The 16,136-nt window shown below is 46.9% G+C and overlaps 1 protein-coding gene across 1 annotated transcript in view; it reads left to right on the forward strand.

Annotated features, from left to right (window-relative positions):
- The first annotated feature begins 5,404 nt into the window (after positions 1–5,404).
- LOC123498889 (hippocampus abundant transcript 1 protein-like) overlaps positions 5,405–16,136 on the forward strand; it is a 36,739-nt gene continuing 26,007 nt past the window's right edge. Inside the window, exon 1 of the mRNA XM_045246409.1 lies at positions 5,405–6,724. Coding sequence (XP_045102344.1) covers positions 5,642–6,724 — 1,083 coding nt within the window. The 5' untranslated portion in view covers positions 5,405–5,641. The remainder of the gene's footprint in view (positions 6,725–16,136) is intronic.

Consider the following 16,136-nt stretch of genomic DNA (forward strand, 5'->3'; position numbering starts at 1 on the left):
GCTAAAGGGCACTCCACCCTCATCTCCTCAATGACCATTGGCTCTGTACTAAAGACCAAGTCCAGTCTTGACGATGCTCCCTCTCCTCCAAACCTAGTATCTTCTTTGACCCACTGAGTTAACACATTTTCCATTGCCAGTGTCAATAGTGTATTTCCCCATGTTGTCTCTGATCCTTCCATTGACCAGTCCTCCCAACACACCTCTTTACAATTAAAATCTCCCATCATTATAGTTCGTTCACAGCCACCCAACATTTCTTCCAGACATGTTCCTGTATCACTTATCATTTCTTCATATTCCTGTACTGACCATGCATTTGTCTTAGGTGGTACGTACACCACTATGTAGTGCCTCTTTTTCCTTCATTAGTTTCTGCTCTGATCTTTAGCACTTCTGCCTTTCCCATACCTTCTTTCACTTGATCCACCTTTATATCTTTTTAACCAGCAACATCACTCCTCCTCCCATCTTACCTACTCTATTTCTTTTCCAAACATTATATTTCCTTCTCCAACCATCATCAGGTCTTCTCCCTCTCTCAGTTTTGTTTCAGTAAGACCCACAATATCTGGGTTCTTGTCCCTCAAGTAATCGTTGAGTTCTAAAATCCCGATATCACTCCATTTATGTTGGAATACATTACATTCCGCTCATACGTAAGTTTCTTTAGTCCTTTCTTGCTGTACTTTTCTGGGTTATGAACCACTTCCTCAGTCTCATATCCAAGATTCTCCAGAAAAACTCTTTCTTCTCCTCTTCTGTCCTCTCTTCATTTTTTTCAAAGCCTCCTTTCTCAACTCATTTAACATTTCTCTTTCCTTTTCACCGAGATCTCTTCTCAACCAAATCTTCCTTGTTGTTTCCTGCTGGGCTAGCCTCCATGACTTCTCCACCAATTCATCTACATCCTTTTGTGACTTAAGTTTGATTCTTATTGGCCTCATACCTTCTCTTGTGAACTTTCCAATTCTATGGAAGTCCTCTATTTCTTGTACTAGGTCTTTTCCCTCCTCCTGCACCACATTAATGATATTATTTATCACCTTTTTTATGTTTTTCTCTCTCTCCATTTTACTCGGTGTCTTATCCTCCTCCACACCAAATATCACCACACATCTCTTTTTGTCTACAGTTTCCCTCACCAATGTCTCATTTGACTTAATAACCTTCACCACTTTCTCAGCAATCTTCTCTTCTATGATCTGTTGATCTATAATTTCAGCAAGGCCCAAAGTTTTCTCCCCAGACTCTTTGATTTCCTTTGTGTGTGTGTGTGTTTGTTTGTTTGTTTGTGTGTGTGTGTGTCACATGTATAGAGAGGTTAGAAAATTATGTATTGTTAAATCTATACTCAATTGTACAAAGAGGAGAGAACAAAAATATAGAAAGAAGCCAATACATTTTGATACCAGAAGAGAACCAGTAAGAGAGTGAATTCAGTTTAACTGGTATAATACTTTAAAACCAGGACGTGCATCATAGCTAGTCCATCCAAATGAAACAGAATGATATTTTCGAACTCATTCCCGAAGTTGATTGACTTGTGGTTCCTGAGTCTGCAATCACTATCACTCCCTCTTGTAATGTTGTAACTTCCTTTCTCTCCCTCTCTGGCCTTTTCAAGATAACAGAAACCTTGAGTGAAGTGTGACAAGTCTGTGGTGGTGCAAAGAGGCCAGCTGTAGATAGCTTAACAAGACTCAGGATGATAAGATAAATTAGGTATTGCCATCATATCTTCAGAGTCTTGTGTTCTTGTATAGTGTATGTACAATGTGTATGGGGATGAAATATTCCTAGACCATGCATATATTGTGGTATACTATTTGAAGAATGTGTGTAAGTAAAAGACATTTTTTGGTGTGTTGAAAAGTGAAGTGTTTTTGTGGTAAATGGATCGGTATGCATTTAAAAGCAGAGTAACTTTTAGGATAGGGCAGTGGGGGATACTGTTACACACACACACACACACACACACACACACACACACACACACACACACACACACACACACACACACACACACACACACACACACACACACACACACACACACACACACACACACACACACACACACACACACACTGGGTGACCAGTAGGCGACCGAGGTGAATTATACACAGACACACAGATACATGAAATAAATAATAACTATAATAAAAAGTCATAACAATAATGAATATATAAAATACTTTGCGAATGAATAAATAATATAGAAATAAAAAAAATGTTGAATTGCTGACAAGAATATCAAATAGTAGATTTATTTAGCTTATTGTTTGATAGGTCATACTGTCATATTTGCCTATCTTTGCATTAAAGTCCAGTATACTTTCAAGATGGCACAGAGGAAGAAAAGGAAAGAAACATTAAAAGATGCAACATAAAACCAAATATTAAAACAGTACTGGTCCCATCTGGTGCTTTCTTTGTGGTTGTGTGTAGAGTAAACCATCATTGCTGTGATAGTTCCCACTCACCAACCACCACTCAACCCATCCCTCTTGGTCTGGTATTATGAGAGGAGCACCTGATGGGGAGATCAGATGAGATGACGTGATGAGTTTTACTAGTATGACCTGGGATTGAGTGATAGCCAATGATGAAAAGAGAAATTACAGAAGCTTGTTTATCCTGCAGTGCATTTAGCAATTGAAGACTAATAATAATGGAGGAGATGATGGTGAACAGATCCTAAAATTAATGCTAGCTGTCTATGTGAATGTAGCATGTAGAGAAAATACAGAAGCTTGTTTATCTTGCAGTGCATTTAGAAATTGAAGACTAATAATAATGGTGGAGATGATGATGAACAGATCCTAATATTGATGCTAATATATCAGGTTTTTGTAGCTATCTGTGTGAATGTAGCACATTGAAACAGCTGGTGTAGATGAAAGATAAGAGCAGGTTACCAGTGTGTGTGTATGTGTGTCTATATGTGTGTCTGTGCATATTTACCTAGTTTTATTTACCAAGTTGTGAAATACAGAGTGGGAGCTAAATTCACATGTTCCTTTACACTGCATCAATATTTATCCAGTAATATCCAGTAACTCCTTCAGTCGGTGCCCACTTGCAGCTTCCCTCACATGTACCAATGGTCATGGGTGTGTTGGTGCAGGTCCCCGTGGTCTGCTGTCTGTTGTGTGTTGATACTTGTGTTTAATAGAGGATGTGCTTCAGTGAGGAAGAGAGGGAAGAAGAAGGTGATGATAGTATAGTTAAGTGAAGTTCAACCTACTACTGCTACTACTACTGTTATTATTATTATTATAGGTATTATTATTATTATTATTATTATTATTGTGTTGGTGTGAGTTACGCATCATACAACATACAGTAAAGGAAAAAAGATGATAGTGTAGTATAGATAGATTATTTAGTTTTAAGTTCAATCTGCTGCTATTTACTATCATTATCATGTTTGTGTGAGCTATGCATGATAGGACATAGAGTAAAGAAAAACAAAAAAAGGTGATGATAGTGTAGTATGGGTAGATTAAGTTTTTATTTTTCATTCTACTGTTACTGGTACTCCTATCATTATTACTCTGTTTCTGTGTGAGTTATGCATTATACAACGTACAGTAAGAAAAAAAATGATGATAGTGCTAGATTATTAAGTTTCTGTCAATCTACTACTATTGCTGCTACCATTATTTTTTGTGTTTGTGTGAGTTATGCAGTATACAACATACAGTAAAGAAAAAAGTAATGATGGTGGTAGATTATTAGGTTTCTATCAATCTACTATTATTACTGCTACTACTACCATTACTATTGTGTTTCTATGTGAGTTATGCATTATACAACGTACACAGTTACACACCCACGTCATAGAGAGGGGCCTGTTGAGTGGCAGGGAAGAGAGACAGGAGGATAGAGGAGGTGCCCATTTCTGTCTATTTGTCTCATCTATTTACATCCTTACTCTGACTTTTGTTGTCTTATTTAGCTCATTGTCTTTCTTACTTTCTTTTCTTCTTTCATTTGTCAGTTTTTTTTTTTTATCCCCTCATGTTTTAGTGTCTTGTATACATTGTCAGCACTTATTTTTGTCTTTTGTTTTGGAATTAGCGTTAGTGATATCCTATGGTGTCATGTCGTAATTCCTATGTTTAGTTCGTTATTTAGTTATGTGTTATTTACTGTTACCGTCATGCCCTCAAGAAACTATTCCTACGCGTGTCACATATTATATGGTCCATGAAGCGTGTGGGGTGTCACGGGGGTGTTGGGTGATCGCGAGAGGCGGTGAGGGTAATTGATGCTAAGTGGGGTGGAGAGGGGTGCGGGAGTGTGGGGGAAGGCAGGGGGCGAGGCACGTGGGGCTACAAACTGGCGTGTTTTGGGAAGGGTGTCGTGGGGTCGCGAGGGAGTATGTGTGCTGGTGAGATGGAGGTGGCTTCGAAGGTGTGGGGGTGGGGGGATGGGTTACTGTAAGCTTGACAGGGATGGGGCTAAAGATGAGAAAAGACAGCGGTTAGAACTAGTCCTGGATGATGTGTGAGTGTGTATGCCGGGGGTGTTGTGAGGGGAGGGAAGGGTGCACACAAGTCAGCTGGTCAGGGCACTAATGCGGGGATGGTGCGTGGGGGCGGTGAGGGGGTGAGGGAGAGGAGGCGGGCACGAGTCCGCTGCAGTGCGGTGGACGTAATATAACAACCCTAAATTACTGGAGTCTCAGCCAATGAAAATGCAGCAGCGTGGTGGTAAGGATTAGAGAATGTAAGGCTTATCTTCCTGCAGTGGCTATGGTATGCATGGACACCGTCACTGTCACTGTCACTTCATAGGAGATGCGACCGTACCCCGCAGGCAGGCAACAGGACGTGACAGGCTTCCTGCTTGCCCCCAGTAGGAGGAAGAATAGTGTTGTGGTCCGCGCTGTTCACTGGATAAAGTTAACATTCTTAGAAGAAAGTTATTTAAAAGAAAAGACAAAAAAAACTATCACCAGCAACACAACAGCTGCAAATCCTTGGGGGAATCAGTCATTTGGTGCATAGACACCTGCACCCAGCCCTTGAGGGCCACCACTCTGGAGCCTATGATGGGCCTCAGCGGTAAAAGTAATTTGGTTAGGTGTCAGTCATGCCATGTGGCTGTGTTGAATGCCGGTCCGCCCATGGTATGGAAAGTGAGGGTGTGTTGCTGATCATTGCTGTGGTGGCAGATCTTGACCATGAGGTGGTGGTGACAAGAGATACCGGTGGCACCAGTGGTGGTGGTGATAAAGGTAGCAGCAGCAAGGGGTGGTCGTGGTGGTGGTGGCAGGAGGCATGTGTAGCATCAGTTGTAGTGGTGGGGGCGGAGGCGGAGGGCAGCCGTAGCAGTAGCCGTGGGTCGGGGCCCGGAGGGAGCTTGCAGCCAGCCTGGCTCAGTAGGCGTTGGGAGAGGGGAGGGACGGGACGCGGCACTCGCTCGCCAACGCTCGCTGCGGCGCACCTCGGCAGTCACGGTGGCGGCGCCACTGGTGTCGGCCACCACTGAAGTAGCTCAGTGTTTTCAAGCTCCTGTGTATTTCTCGCGGGCCTGAACCCCGCAGCTACCGTGGTGGTGGCGTGCGTGGACACAGGGCATGCAGCACGGCGCGTTCCTCGGGCATGCTGGGGGGTGATTGACCCCCGCCATGGTGGCAGAGCCCTCTCAAGATGAGGTGGAGCCTCACACCTCCAACGACGACCTACAGAACGACCAGCCACCCCTTGGGGCAGCTGGCGGCACGGACCTGGGCGTGGCCAGCAATGGTCGCCACGGCACATCGGCGTTATCGTCGTCCCCTGAGGCGACCGGCGGTCCAAGGTCCGAGAGTGGCGGTCATCTTGTCGCACTCGTGGACAGTAGCGAGAAAGGACCCATGGGGATGGAGGAGGGGTGCCCTCCCGGCGGGGCTTCGCTGCCTCAGATGACGGGCGCCGCTTCGTCTCCCCCGCGGCACGTACGCCCGGCCCGCGTCACTCACCCTCGCCGCCAAGAAATTTGCTCAACAGTCTGCAGCAGAAGCAGAAGCAGTAGCAGAAGCAGCGTTAGAAGCGACAGAAGCAGTAGCAGTCACATTGACAGTAGGCGGGATGAAAAAGATCAGGGCGAAGTGTCGGAGTGTGCCAGTGATGGAGAGGAAGGCGAGGGAAAGGCCTGGGGTGTGGGTGTCCCTCTTCCTGACCTGAGTGAATACGAGCGGGTGTGGGAGGCGGCCCCAGAGGTGATAATAAGGCCGGCGAGCTTAGCCTCCTCCGAGACACTCACCCCAGACTCCCCGAGCCCTAGCCTCTCCTCGGCCCTCCGCCAACCAAGTGCCTTCTCGGAGACTCAGGAGAACCTCCGGCAGGGGGACGACCCGGGAGCGGCAGTGGGCGCGGTGGGAGGGGGTGGGCGGGCATGTGGGTGTGGGGTACAGGTGGGCGGCTTGGAGGAGGCTAGTGCCCGGTGTCCGGCCTGTCCCCCGCCCGCCCCGGTGTACGTAAGTGAGCAGTTCCCCTCCACTGATCCACTGGAGGAGTGCGTGGACGGCTCCGGCCACACGCTTCATGTGGACTTGAGCACGGGCGCGGTGCAGCTCCACCTGCACCTGAGGGATGCCAATAAGTTATCCCCCGCCGCCCCAGCTGACCCCGCCAAGTGCCTGGCCGACCCCCTGCTCCCGCCCGCGCCCGCGCCTGCTACTAGCTCCCAGCCGGATCCAGCTCCGCCTCCTGCATCAACCATATCCTTCGTGAGTATTCGTTGTGTTGAGTGTTATTGTTTAGTGCTAGCAACGGGTGGAACAGAAGCCCAGGCAGCGGGCTGGAGCAGTGGCGCCGCCCACTCAGGCTGAGGGTACTGCCGATCTCAGTCCGTTTAAAGCTGCTCTGCTCCTGTGTCCTAGCTAAGGGATCGTCGACTCAGGGAAGGATGTGCCTTGTTTGAGGCATACTGATAAATGTCGCCGCCCAAGATCAGTAAAAAGGATAGAAATAAAGCTGGAAGGGTTATGGGCACTAGCTCTTTTTGGCGGCGTGTCAAGACGGTGCCATGAAGGCTGGCAGTGTGTTGCTGTTATCAATAAAAAAAAAGGAAGAAAACAGTGTAGATGACAGGAGAGAGGGGGAGGTGCAGGGATGAGGGCATGGTGAGGGACACAGCACACACCAGCACACCTGATGGGATTCAGGGCTGGACCGGTAAGACTCTCGCGGGAGAGGACTTGTGTTTACTTCGCCGCCAGTGACGTCAGCTGTTATTGAACCTGTGTTTAGTGGGGCGGCGAGGCTCGCCCGCACGCCTTCTGCCCCCCTCTTGCTACCTCCTCTCCTGACGACGATGGTGGTGGTACTAACTGGAGTATGGTGTTGCTGCTGCTTTCTTCTACACTCTCCCACCCCCCACACTACCCCAGCCTGCCTCCTGCAGCGACAGAAAGGAGTTAGTGGTGGTGTTGGAGGATGCAGCGGCAAACCAGTGTTGTCAGGCCGGGAATGTCAGCACAGCTACTGTGAACTCTATCGTTACCCTTCTTCTTTCCTCCATCCCTACACACACACACACACACACACACACACACACACACACACACACACACACACACACACACACACACACACACACACACACACACACACACACACACACACACACACACACTCTCTCTCTCTCTCTCTCTCTCTCTCTCTCTCTCTCTCTCTCTCTCTCTCTCTCTCTCTCTCTCTCTCTCTCTCTCTCTCTCTCTCTCTCTCTCTCTCTCTCTCTGTCACCAGCACCCACCTCTGCCGCCATCACCACCGCCACCGTCGCCGCCGCAGCCCCTTCAGGAGTGGTGTGCTGGAGTTTTTTGGAGTGGGAGAAGAGGGAAGTGGTGGAGATGTGACCTAGTTTGAGCACAGAAAGGAGGAAGGCGGGAGGGAAGGAGGGAAGGAGGGGTCTGGCAGTAGGCGTCGGGAGAGGAGGAGGAGGAGGAGGAGGAGGAGGAGGAGGAGGAGAAGCAGCAGCAGTAGGAGGACAGTGGTAGGATATTGAGCTGCTCCCCGAAAAGCAACCTTCCCTTCCCTTTTCCAGGAGTCAGTGCCGCCACCGCCGCCTCCATTATCCTCCCACGTAATGTGTACCTGCTGGTAGAAAGTCCACCTGTGCTCCTCGGGGACCTGGTGACGTGTTATCAGCGCCCGGGTGATTAAGTGGGTGGTGCCATGGTGATTGGAGTGCAGACTTGACCTCGCCATTGCTTTCCCACAATCTTCCCCACCACACTCTCACACACGCCTCCACCACCACTCCTCCTCTTTTTCTCTCCTTTATTTATCTTTCTCTCCATCATTGTCATCATCCTTGTTATTTTGTTCTCCTCCTCCTCCTCCTCCTCCTCCTCTTCCTCTTCCTCTTTCTCTTCCTCTTCCTCTCTTCCTCTTCCTTCTCCCTTATTTTCCACCTTCACAATTGTTACAATCCGTTGATTGCGTTGAAGTTCATCTCGTGAACCCATTATCTCTTGTCTCTCCTCTTTCCCCCTTCCTTCATGATTGCCACCACTAAACCTCACCACCCTCACACTACCACCACCGTCACCATATCCTCATCTTTCACCACCACCACCCCCACCACCACCACCACCACCACCATTACCTCCTCCTCCTCCTCCTCCTCCTCCTCTTCCTTTTCTTTTTCTTCCTCCTCGTCCTCCTTTGCTGTCCTCATAGTCATTCCAGAAATGTCATTAAAGTTCCCTGGACCAGTCCTTTCCGCCTCGCTTTCCTCTCTCGCGCGTTGCCGAAAAATGACGGCCCGAAACTTCACTAGCAGCGGCAGCATGTTTTTAGTTAGTATTGTGGTGGTTGGTGGGGCGGGGCTGGCGGGCTGGGCTGGGCTGGGCTGGGCTGGGTTGGGTTGGGTTGGGTTGGGTGGTATTGGGTCTGGGTAGAGAGCGGGGAGGGGGCTGGGGTTGGGGACGGGTGCGGCAAGTAACCTCCTACCTAACACGAAAAGCCCGAGGGACCTGCGGCTTGCGTGAGTGTCATGGGTAAGCCCGGGTCGGGGACCTGAGTGATCGAGGGTTAAGGGAGACAGACAGAGCGACGCGTGTCTAGAACGGCATTGATTTGTACCCGCAATGCAGCCACGGCAGCAACTCAGGAAAAGGTGCCGAACGTGCTGGTGCTGTCCTCGAAGTGGCTGTTGGTCACGTGGTGTTTCGTCAGGAGAGAGAGAGAGAGAGAGAGAGAGAGAGAGAGAGAGAGAGAGAGAGAGAGAGAGAGAGAGAGAGAGAGAGAGAGAGAGAGAGAGAGAGAGAGAGAGAGAGAGAGAGAGAGAGAGAGAGAGAGAGAATATATCTGTCCTCGCCGCTAGGAGGAACGAATGTTCTGAGCTTGGGGTAAAAGTGCCGCCTCTGCAGCATCGGTTGAGGGTGACACATAGGGCACAGGTCATGGCCAAGGGGCGCCGCGCGGCACACACACACACACACACACACACACACACACACACACACACACACACACACACACACACACACACCACTCATGCTTGCTTATGTCACCCTTGTTGCTGCCTGTCTTAACCACTGGCACGCTTACACCCTGGCACTGGTCACACACACACACACACACACACACACACACACACACACACACACACACACACACACACACACACGTGCAGAGGTGTGAGGGAACCTTTAAACGACCTGTAAGTCTGTAAGAGCACGTTAGCTTGAAGACTGGTGGTGGTGGGAAAGAGTGCCTTAGGGAGGGGAGGGAGATAGCGAACCCGAGGCTGCTGGTGCCAATCGTTCAATTATTTACTTATATTCCGACCTTTGCATGTACTGGACTTGTCGTCTGGGTGGCTTGCTTCCTCCTCATAGCACCGGGAGCAGGAACAGGAGGAGAATAAGAGGAAGAGGAGGAGGAATTACAGGAGGCACGCCCAACTTACTGTCATGCACGCTCGCCTCTAGAGACCATCCAGAGCGCCGCTTCTAGCACGATATGGCTGAGTAACTAAATCTCATCCTCGCTAACTCACGGATCTCGATTTCCCCTGAGGGTTTGCACCAGCCTGGCCGTCACTTCCTCCACCTCCTCGGCGCCGCTCAGCAGGGAGGCAGGCGGCCCTACCCTCGTCCTGGTGCCCTTGATAGTCCGTCCTGGACCCAGATCGATATATGCGGAACGTTGCCTGGAAGGAGGGGAGGGGGGGCCGGGAGGGAGGAGGTGGGAGGCGCGCCCCAGTCCGAGGGAGGCAGGAGGGGTCCAGTGCAGGGAGGGACGAGTGGGGATGGGGTCAAGGACGAGGACTTCATTGCTAGCACGGAGACTCGTCTTGCGTGAGAGAGAGAGAGAGAGAGAGAGAGAGAGAGAGAGAGAGAGAGAGAGAGCTTGTGTGTGTGTGTGTGTGCGTGTGTGTGTTTGATAACTGCCATTGATTGGAGAGGCATACTCATGACAACCGCAGCTGTGCCATTGAAGAACACTAGCTAGGTAGAGGCAGCCAGCTCAGTGTGGCCAAGTGTGTCCATCATTAGTACACGGCATCATCAGAAAGAAGTGCTGAGTGATACTGCTGACTCACTGCTGTGTGCTGACATTGGCACTGAATACTATATTGTGTGTGTGTGTGTGTGTTGCCAGACTGCAGCACGAGGGAGGTGTTGGGGATTGTTGGTGTTTGGGGGGATTGGGGAAGGTGACAGCAGCAACAGCAGCAGCAGCAGCAGTCTTTCCCTAAACTGGCTGATTGAGTGAGATTGCGGTGTGTGTCTGTGTGTGTGTGTGTGTGTGTGTGTGTGTGTGTGTGTGTGTTTCTTCCTCTCATATCGGAGTTTGTTTACTTATACTTGTATATGCAAATTTGTCACACTATTTTGTTTATTCAATATGTTTGTGTGTGTGTGTGTGTGTGCGTGTGCGTGTGCGGGTCTACGTGTGTGGGTGCAGGTGTGCTATAGATAACTGATTAATAATTACCGAAGATTCATGAATGCAAACAAACCAAACTTAATATATTTGCTTTTGTGTGTGTGTGTGTGTGTGTGTAATTCACTGTTTGATCTACTGCAGTCTCTGACGAGACAGCCAGACGTTACCCTACAGAACGAGCTCAGAGCTCATTATTTCCGATCTTGGGATAGGTCTGAGACCAGGCACACACCACACACCGGGACAACAAGGTCACAACTCCTCGATTTACATCCCGTACCTACTCACTGCTAGGTGAACAGGGGCTACACGTGAAAGGAGACACACCCAAATATCTCCACCCGGCCGGGGAATCGAACCCCGGTCATCTGGCTTGTGAAGCCAGCGCTCTAACCACTGAGCTACCGGGCTCTAACCACTGAGCTACCGTGTGTGTGTGTTGTGTGTGTGTGTGTGTGTGTGTGTGTGTATGTGTGTGAGTGTGAGTGTGAGTGCACGTGCGGGGATGGGAGGGGAGAGTGGCGATCTAAGGTATTTGGCTTAGGTTCACCTGTTGCTTGTGTCGTTCCCCAGCACCTTGCCCTCTTAGGCTCATTGTAGTACACTTGTCGCGAACCTCAAGACATATTCTGGTACACCTGGAGGAGGAAGATGGGGAGGAGCACGAGGAACTCAGGGAGGAGGAGTGGTGGAAATTAAAGAACGTGTTGTCTGGCAGCTCACGTTAGCACAGGTATTAATTTATACAGACACACGATGAAATATAATACAACACGTGTAGTGAATGTTTACTCGTGTAAGCAGTTATAACTAGTTATACAGATCGTGGGACGGGACATACCCAAGGACCTTAGTGTGTGCTGCTGACGAAACCTGAGTGTTGTTAAGAGTGGGAGCAAGTTTATCAGACATGTTAGTGTATTGAAAGATGTCGATACGTTGAGTTATTCCTTGATTCTTTATGTCTTTAGTGGTTATGGTCGTTGTTTGAAAAGTTTGCGTGGAGATTAGAAAGAAATAGTAAATGTCTTGTCTATGCCGGAAAACAATTGGAGGAAATGTAAAAGAATAAAAATGGAATGTATAGATACAAAATAAGAATTATCAAGCAGTGAAATGATTACATAAAATCCACCTAACTAAATAATAATAGATAAACAAATAGTATCTTAAAAAAATAATTGTTATTGGATTCGGACAAAAAACTTTAATCAGTGAAGGGGTTAAGTGCAAGTACACTAAACACACATGTTACTGGGCGTGCAGGGGGAATCGAAACACTCGCACTTGCTCAGTGATGCACCTCACTGTCCCACTAAAGGTTCATGTTGCTATCCACACATTGAAAGCAGTCACAGGGCACAGATTCAGTCTCACCTCAGCCCTGGGACTTCAGTATTCCGTGTTGAAAGCTGCTAAAAGCCATTAATATACATTCTACTACTTGATGAAGTGCCATCGCCAAGTCCTCTCGCTGCACTACGGGGCAATTACCAACACCAGAAGTAATGCATGCAGTCTCTAAAGGAGATAGAGGGTTTTAGAGAATATTTTACAATTCATACACAGTTTGAAGGGTGAAGGTGGCTGTAGATTCGAAGAATAAATAAAGATTTCTCAATGATTTGTAATTAAGGAAAGATGCACCAAACAGGATTCAGAGGGGTTGAAACAGTGGAAGCACCTAAATACTGGTTCTGTCCAAGGTGAAATGAGTTGATATCGCAGTGATTTGTAATTAACCCCTTCAGTACCATGACGCGTTTCTATATTCATTCTGCTTACTATTTGATGATTTTATACAAGTTCATAAAATCATGTGGGGGACTTGAATAGTGAAGACTGCGGCCATTAATCTTCTGACCCCATAAAACCTTAATATCACTAAAATGGTCTAATCGTACACAAATCTCAAGTTAATAATTTGTCCCAGTACTGAAGGGTTAAGGAAAGATGCACCAAACAGGAGTCAAAGGTTTAAAACAGTAGAAGTCCCTAGATACTGGTTCTGTTCAAGGTGAAATGCGTTCATGTAAAGATAGGCCAAGTCCTCGTGTTGCTATCTGTGTTTGAATCAGACCAAACACTTGTATATTACGGACTCCGAGGTGAAGTAGCCACAATAACTTCATATAAAGATAGCACAAGTCTCTGCTATCAGTGTTGAAATCAGTCCAAACACTTGAATGTAATTGTGTGTGAAGTAACCACAAGCAGAACCAGTGGCGTTGTCTGTTTAGGGAAGGCGAGGTATATAATATTGATGTAATTTTAGCTACACAAGTCCCTGCTATCTGTGTTGAAATCAGTCCAAGCACTTGAATGTAATTGTGTCTAAAGTAACCACAAGCAGGACCAGTGGTGTAGTCTGTTTAGGGAAGGCGAGGTACATAATATTGATTTAACCTTAACCTTAGCTGCAGTGCATCCAAGCCTCTTGAAGTCAATAGAACACATGTATCAATGCAGTGTTAGGTGAAGTAATGATACCAAACGTCTCTTCGGCCATGTAAGTGTAAGCCATTTTGTTGTCTCTTAAGGCCGTGATGAGTTACTCTCTCTCTCTCTCTCTCTCTCTCTCTCTCTCTCTCTCTCTCTCTCTCTCTCTCTCTCTCTCTCTCTCTCTCTCTCTCTCTCTCTCTCTCTCTCTCTCTCTCTCTCTCTCTCTCTCTGTGTGTGTGTGTGTGTGTGTGTGTGTGTGTTGGCACGTACAAAACAATCAAATAGTCAAAATGGTCGAAATATGCTTAGACATTTACAAGATCACTTTGCAAAAAAAAAGCTAATAATCTCGCTAGTGTACAAAAAAAAAAAAAAAACTACATAAGCCTAATTATTAATTCATCCTGAGGTAAAGGGAAAGAGAAAAGAGAGAAAAACGTGAGTAGAGAGATAGAAATAGTGTAAACATACGCGGATATTCACAAAGTAACGGGCAGAAAGAGAGAAAGTAAAAGAAAAAAAGAGAGAAAAAAATCATGATGTGTAGTACCTTCAGTGATGTTCATTTATATTTCTGAGATGAAGGAGAGATATTAAAGGCCTTGTAAGTAAAGAACCCAAATGATTTAAGCATACGTAGAGATGTGCGAAGTCTTGACGGGAAAAAAAATAATTAGAGTTTCATCCTCGCTGGTGTACATAATAAGTGAAGGATGAGGGAGAGGGGGAGGAGGAGGGGAAGGAGGGAAGGAGTAGTAGTAATAGTAGTAGTAGTAGTAGGAGGAGGAGGAGGAGGAGGAGGAAAAGGAAAAGAGAAAATTGCAGAAATATAAGCATTAATATATTCTGAGTCGGAGGGAAGATATCAAAGACACTGCTAAGTGTTCAAAGGAATCGACGTGCCAGAGAGAGAGAGAGAGAGAGAGAGAGAGAGAGAGAGAGAGAGAGAGAGAGAGAGAGAGAGAGAGCACTTTTCCTCCTTCCCGGGGTGAATATCCTGCCGCCTTAACCCTCCAGCCCACACGTATATTATAAGGTACTTCTATTTCAGACACGTAGCCCTCCATATGGGGGCGAGAACCGGCCTTAACCAGAACCCAACCAGCACATAACCAGCACCTCTATACATACTAGCGTCTTGTAATTCTGTAACTGTCTCATTTTTACTGCCACGTCAACCTTCCACCTCCTGTTAACTTCCTTCTCCCACTTAACTTACCCAACGTCTATTTACTAACTGGTGTCTTGTATAATTCAGTGATGGTCTCTCTCTTGTATACAGCCCACGTCAGCTTTCCACGTCTCGTTAACTTACTTCTCCTACCTAACCTACCTACCTACCTACCTAGCGCCTAAGTGACCTAACTAGCATCTCTTTACGTACTGGTGTCTTGTATATCTCAGTGACAGTCTCTCTTGTATTCAGCCTGTACTAACTTTCCTCGTCTTATCATCTTCCTCCTCCTCGTCTTCTCAACTTTATCTAATCTAACCTAACCTATCGTAACCAACATCCATTTGCTTACTGGTGTTTTGTACGATTCAGTGACAGTCTCTCTTGTATTCAACCTATACTAACTTTCCTCGTCTTGTCATCTTCCTCCTCCTCGTCTTCTCAACTTTCTTCTACCTAGCCTAACCTTTCGTAACCAACATCCATTTGCGTACTGGTGTTTTGTATGATTCAGTGACGCTCTCTCTTGTATTCAGCCCATGTTAACTTTCTTCGTCTTGTCATCTTCCTCCTCCTCGTCTTCTCAACTTTATCTAACCTAACCTAACCTAACCTAATCAACATGTATTTACGTACTGCCTCGTATAATTAAGTGACGGTCGCTCTTATATTCAGTCCATGTTAACTTTCTCTTCGTCTTGTCATCTTTCTCCTCCTCGTCTTCCCAACTTTCTGCTACCTAACCTAACCTAACTAGCACCTAACCAGCACTTCTTTACGTACTGTCTCGTATAATTCAGTGACAGTCTTCCTTGTATTCAGCCCATGTTAACTTTTCTCGTCTTGACTTCCTCCTTGTCTTCTCAACTTCATCTTCCTAACTTAACCTAACCTAACCTAACCAGCGCCTATTTACGTACTAGCTTCTATAATTCAATGACGGTCTTCCTTGTATTCAGCCCATGTTAACTTTCCTCGCCTTGTCAACTTACTCCTTGTCTTCTCAACTTCCTCCTCCTTTGCTTCTCAACTTCCTTCTAACCTCACCTAACCAGCGTCTCTTTACGTACTAGCTTCTATAATTGAATGACGGCCTTTCTTGTATACAACCCACATCAACTTTCTCGTCTCCGTCAACTTCCTCACTCCTCACTCCTCCTCTTCCTCTTTCTCTTCCTCTTCCTTACGGGTCGCGGATCAAAGCACCGTGTCTATTTTTCCTTAACCTTCAGGAGAAAATATTTGAGGAACTAAGTTTACCCTCGTGATGAAGGCAGAAAATGTAAAGCCAGTCATAGTGAGAAGTAACACGCGAGAGAGAAAAAAAAAGAAAAGAGAAAAAACTTGGATGTCATATTTCAGATTCTTTTTTCTTTTTTCTTTCTTTCGTTCACGAGAGACATGCGGTATTTTAATTTTCCAACGCTCGATTTCAGTCACGATGTGTCAATATTCCGCGAGGAACTCAATAACACATGGCATGGGCTGGGTGGGGAAGAAGAGGAGGAGGAGGAGGAGGAAGAGGAAGAAGAAGAATAATAATAATAATAATAATAAGAAGAAGAAGAAGAAGAAGGAGGAGGCATGACTTAATCCGTACAGTCAGACCCTCTCCACTCGTA

Source organism: Portunus trituberculatus, chromosome 48 (genome assembly GCF_017591435.1).
Source record: "Portunus trituberculatus isolate SZX2019 chromosome 48, ASM1759143v1, whole genome shotgun sequence".
NCBI lineage: Eukaryota > Metazoa > Arthropoda > Malacostraca > Decapoda > Portunidae > Portunus > Portunus trituberculatus.